The sequence below is a fragment of the Dermacentor variabilis genome, chromosome 9 (assembly GCF_050947875.1).
Source record: "Dermacentor variabilis isolate Ectoservices chromosome 9, ASM5094787v1, whole genome shotgun sequence".
Classification (NCBI taxonomy): domain Eukaryota; kingdom Metazoa; phylum Arthropoda; class Arachnida; order Ixodida; family Ixodidae; genus Dermacentor; species Dermacentor variabilis.
In genome coordinates, this window is record NC_134576.1 from 146,950,097 (window position 1) to 146,956,096 (window position 6,000).

At 47.8% G+C, this 6,000-nt stretch overlaps 1 protein-coding gene across 1 annotated transcript in view; it reads right to left on the bottom strand.

Moving 5' to 3' along the window:
- LOC142557788 (adiponectin receptor protein-like) overlaps positions 1-5,687 on the bottom strand; it is a 30,280-nt gene extending 24,593 nt beyond the window's left edge. Inside the window, exon 1 of the mRNA XM_075669906.1 lies at positions 4,188-5,687. Coding sequence (XP_075526021.1) covers positions 4,188-5,234 — 1,047 coding nt within the window. The 5' untranslated portion in view covers positions 5,235-5,687. The remainder of the gene's footprint in view (positions 1-4,187) is intronic.
- Positions 5,688-6,000: the final 313 nt, after the last annotated feature.

Here is a 6,000-nt window from a genome sequence, read left to right on the forward strand (position 1 = left end):
AACCATTGGAATTAACCCAGTGATAAACACCGGGGCTGCATATTTCAGCTTCGCTGGTTTACCGTCTGTACAGGGTGCATGGGCAGTAACTTTTTCTGTTATTGTTAAGTATTGTATAATGTTGTGCCAGTAAAACACGTTGGGCTAGTTGGTGCAATGTATTGGTACTGCTTCTTTTGCTGGGTTTTTTCTTAATGTTGTGCCCTTCTTCCTTTTGTAACAACTTTTTTATTCCCCCTCGCATAATACTCCAACCTTGCAGCCTGCGAGGTATATAAATAAATAAGTACATAAGCACGTCATTCATTCATCTGCATACACCTCGCACCATTCCTTGCTCAACAAACGTCACTGTGTTGATGTCTTGCAGCGTGCATCTACATTAACTGCCATTTGCGTTTCGGTATGGTTTGTGAACAGTGTAATGCATAAAGATTACATGACAGTAAGGTTGTGACCTATGCGGTGCATAAGCAAACCTTGCAAAAGATGACATGTTCGATTGTTGAAATTAAGACAAATTGTATATATCACAGTTACTTTAACAGCATTTAATTGACCACTTCACAAAAACTTCACTTCGCATAGATTCCAACACGTACCCTGAATCTGCAGTTTTTTTTTGCTTATTAATGTAGTTGTTAGTGCATGGCCACATTGTAGATTTGAAAACAAAGTTAAATAAATTTGTTTGTTGCAATATAACAATATGTGTAGATCACTGCGATTGTAACCCCAGAACTTGATACAAACATGCACACTATAGGATGCAGACAAGTGCTCAGGACAAATTTCAGAATGTTTGCATCCTGATACTTATGAAAGTGAACGGTTTCATTCCATGGCTGTCAATGAGAGGGAGAGAGAAAACTTATATGCCGACGTTGCGGCTATTTCCCGCCTGGCGCTGACATCTCGAATGTTTCTTTCGTTAGGCTTCGACTCGTTTGAAACGAGAAGCGATTTCGAAGACACCACGAGGTTATCCATAATACTCTGTCGTCGAAGCGGCCTGAGACAAAGCGAAAGTCGTTTACACAAACATTTGCTACGGACGAAGTGCGTTTTACAGAAGCAACGCCAAATTCAATTCGAAGCGGGCAGCCGGGACCGCTGCCATGTTTCACGCAAACTCCGCAAACCACGCAAGAGCGCTAACTCGTTTGCGTTGCGTACGCCCGCTATACCCTTTATTTCGTCTAGCGTTCAGCGCATGCGCAGTGACGACACGCTATTCTTTAGCGTACGCTATACTAAAACTGTCTAATACATGGCCAACTCTAGAGGGAACGCTGGCCCGACCAAGTGGGAACCGCTAGGACGCCGCCCTGTGGCCACTGGTCAATGCGGCCAGCGCAGTTACTACTGAAAGAGTTGAAAACAAGAACAGGGGAGGTATTCTGTAAGAGTCCACCTAGTGGACTGTCCATTTGGGCCGCTGCTGATTGGCCAGGGCCGCTCGTCTGCACCTCTCTCGTACAGCCGCATCCAATCAGCAGCGGCCGAAATGGACAGTCCACTAGGTGGACTCTTACGGAATACCCTCCCAGGTCACCTTTTTGTCATTTAAAAACGCATACCTGACGGCTTTATGAAGGTGATGCGTTAATATTAAGTTTACAGAAAGCACTTGCTAAGTGTGTGACTTATATAAGTCACGATGTACGCATCCATGCAATAAAGCATGGCGCGAATTTCGCTTTCCAATTTGTTTTTTGGATGCGTAGTAGTTTCGTACAGTTTAGGTTTGACATGTGATCGCGTGGCGACATCGGACGCAATGGCACATTCCTGCCTTTTGTGCCACCCAAGCCCAGAAGTGCTCTGGCGTATACCTTCACATGTAGGTAAACGAATGTATCTTCTCGTTCAGAACATCACGCGAGTAGACAGCTCCTGTCATACATCACAATCGTTTGAGAAGCGTCACAGTAGAGCATTTTTTTACATGCGGAATGTTTTTATTTGCAGGTTTCCCTTTAGTAGGAAATTGCTGGACAGGCGGACCAGCGCACCGGAATTGTACTGGAGAATCTACAAGCAAGTCATAGAATGTGTTTAATTGTTGCACTTTGAACAATCATGCTTCTACAAAGGCCACAGCGGAAAAACAGCCTGATGCCGAGTATTTCTGTGTCAGGAAGCAATCAAAAGGCAAGTGCCTAATACGGACGAAGTCGGGTGCATGAACCCACATATTAATAGCATAGGCATTTTATTAACTGTGCAATATTTTCAACACGTCCTTGCATCCTATTTCATGTGTCATATCTTTTCTGGTCACAAATGTGTGCAGAGAATCTATTTGCATGATCGACTCCGAGCATGTGGGACCGTTCACTTGCACTTAATGCTGAGTCTTTTACATGTATCCATAAACTGCAGATATGCACATCAGATCCCTACAACATTTTCAAAATTCAATTATTTTAGACAACACGCACATATGCAATACCAACATAATCTCAAATACTACTAAGCCGCTCGGACACATTTTTGTTGACCATACTCGCAGGTAAAATAAGTACATCCTGTGGACAGCTCCAGGTCATTTTCCATAAATCAGTGTGTACAAGGGGTCTGCAAAATAACTTTTTCTCGCACACCGATTATTTTGCTGTATCAGAAAGAGAATCCACCACATTAGTGTAACATATGTTGTACATCACACTAATATGTGCTTTAATTTACCAAGTGAGATGAGTTACTTTTATGGCTCATTCAGTAAAATGGCACTGCAAGCTGCATTCATCAATCTTCTATTGGATTTTGCAAATGTTTAATGAAACATGTTTCCCTGTTTTGCAGATATGCAATGGCAAGCCCTTCTGTGTGTTCCAAAGGTAAAATTTAAGCTCTAAATTACAGAAGAGATTTCTAGTCGGAAACAAGCAAAAATGATGAATGCATAGCATCAGAAGCCCAAGGTAGAGAAATTATGAGAAGTGTCAAATGATTTTTTAAGAAAGAATGGTATTTGGAAATGCAAGACTCTTTAGTGGAGGCCAAGAAAGTCAATATAGGTAGAATACTCTGCAAAATTATGCGAGTAATTGGATAGCAAACAATGGGTCAGGAAATGCATTGTTTTTCTGCAAAACAAAAGCTGGTGATTGTCATTAGATGAGTCACTTTAGCCTTAATAGACTGCTGCTTCATAAACTCAAAAACAAACAAAAAAAGCCATGCAAAAATAAAAATTTTAAAAACAATTTAATGATGCTCTCTCCACACTGGGATAAATAAAAAGAAAATGATCACATTAAATGTGGACATATCAGACACCTTGTGAAACACTAAAGGAAAAATTCAATTTCGAGCTGTGGCACTTGCTGTATAGATGTGGGGGGCCTTGTAGTGATAGTTATCACTGCATTTAGAAATTGAAAACATTCATGGAGACAAGGATGATTCTTTATATTTTTGGCTACCACTGCAAATCCTCCACCAAGTGTTACAATGCTGCACGCAGCCATACTAAGGATCTCACTGCAACACCTGCAGGTAAAAAGCAAAAGCAGTCGAAGTGCTGGTGTATTCTGGACACTATCATTGGACACTATCATCGAAAACCTTTAGGCATGAAGAGTGCAAGAAGCAGACATAAGAATTGCATTTACTTTCATAATTCCCCATTTGAATGGCCTTTTCTTTTCGCTTAGACAATGCCTACGCCTAGCCACATCAGCTCCCTAATGCAGACTCTGCAAGCCAAGAGGCCGTGGAGGCAAATGCAGGTAAGAGGCAAGAAGCAATAGCACTGGTATTGACATTCATCCAATTTCTTTTCTTTTTCTTACGTTTAGACAGCCAGCACACCTCGAACAGCCAACTTGACTGCGGGTGTGTCACCTTAGTCGCCAAAGAAGCATTTGACGGAAAGCGACAGGCAGTGTGAACAGCCACTCCTCCGTGTAAACGATACTCTTATCTCTCGGATGACTCCTACACCTCGCCATGCCAGCTCATCTATGCAGATTCCACCAACAAGGATGCCGAGGAGGCACGTGCAGGTCAGAGGCAAGACAACGGTCGCCATTCGCAAATGGTCGCGCAACCTAAGTCGCCGGTGTGAATGAGCTTTTTAGAATATCATACAGCTTCGTCGCCGGTGCGAATGAACCTGAAAAGAGCGCCGTAGCGTATTAGCGAGACTGGAAGCAGCGCTAGAGGGCGACGTATCTCACCAGGATGTCGCACTTGCCCGGGAACCAGCGCTCGGGCACGCGCAGCGCGTAGAAGAGGGCGCCCGCGATGTACAGCGCGCCCATGAGGCAGAGCCAGCCGAAGGAGGCCTCGTACACGGCGCTGAGGAAGCCCTCGGCGATCAGGTAGTGCAGCGCGGGCACCACGCCGCTCAGCCCGAAGCCCGTGAAGACGCCGGCCCGCAGCGGCCGGTAGCGCGGCTCGCCAAACTTGTCCCACAGCGAGACCACAACGGCCGCGATGCCCAGCACCACTACCACGGTCAGGTAGATGAGCTTGGGCTGCGTGTCGCAGTAGAAGCCGTAGTAGAGCCATGGCACGAACGAGCCGATGATGAGCAGCGCGATGCCGCAGTAGTCGAGTTTGCTGAACAGCTTGCCCACTTTCTCCGAGTGGCAGCTGACGGTGTGGAAGGTGAACGACATGCCCATGCACATGATCGCCCCGGCGAAGAAGCTGGCGAACACCACCTTCTCCTGCCACTGGATCTCGGCCGAAGGCCGCGTGAGGAAATATGTGGCCATGCCGACGAACGCCAGGCAGCCCAGCAAGTGCGTCCAAATGTTGCCCGTCTCGGTGTGGATGCGGAAGATGGAGCGGAAGCAGGCCGAGAACGACGGCAGCGGCGGCCTGTGACCCCGGTGGAGGAAGTCGTTGTCCTGCAGCCATTGCGGCAGCGAGCTGAAGTGGCACACCTTCCAGGCCTCCTCCCACACCTTGCGCACTAGCTGCTCGGCCTGTTCGGCCTCCTCGAGCACCTTGCGCACCAGGTGCTCGGCCTGCTCGGCGGCGCGCGCCGGCAGCGACAGCTCCTCGTCTACGCCTTGTTCCTCCTCGTCTTCGGCAGGGGTGCCGGGTGGCGCGAGCGACGACTCGTCTTCGTCCAAGCAAGCCTCGTCAAGGAAGCCCTCGAGTTCGGGCGCCGCCGTAGTGGTCGCTCCTCGTCGGAGTACGACGACTCCGCCGCTGCCCGAAACCGCGGCGGCCGCCGATGCGGACGCGCCGCGACGTTCGCGCACCTCCATCATCGCTGCAGCTGATCACGAAACGCTGCCGCCAAGGTCACCCGTCCGCGCTTGTCGTCGGTCACAAGGGTCCCTCCGACGACGAAAAATTGTCAAGTGTCCCGGCCGAGACCGCTCTTGTCACCCGCGGGCCGCCGCTGCTCTTCGGTGGTGCCCTGACGGGAGAGCGCAATTTAGGGCGAAACCGACCCCGTCGTTATCGAATGTTACACTGCGACTCTTGTTTCCTTTACGTGCAAACAGCACACGATTATATCTTGACGTCGGGTCACAGAACAACGCTGTCGGGTTACGCTGACATTGGGAGAAACCCGTCACCCATAAGCGGATAATTTTCACAAGTAACCTCCAGCTATGTCATGCGCGACAGTTGCATCTAAGGGGAATTTCTGAAATCATTACATAACGACGCTAGCACCACGACCACCCCAACACAATATGAAGCGGAAACTCTAAGAATCTTAACGGAAACACGACTGCAGCGTCCCCTAACAACGATCGGTGAAAATGATGACTCTTTTGAATCAAGAACGTTGAAGAGTATAATTTCGTTTTACGACGTCTTTTAGGTCTTTAAGATGTATGGCTTGTGTTTTATAGGTATTTCAAAATTAAACATTTACACCACCGCGTTTTAAACGCTGAACCATAGGTACAGTGGGTATAGTAGGTTACGACAGCAGTTGGCGACCGAGGCACACGGGTCTAGACAAACGCTAGAAGTGGGGCAGTGTAACGGGCGGGAGCCGGCTGGCTTGCACAGAATAGC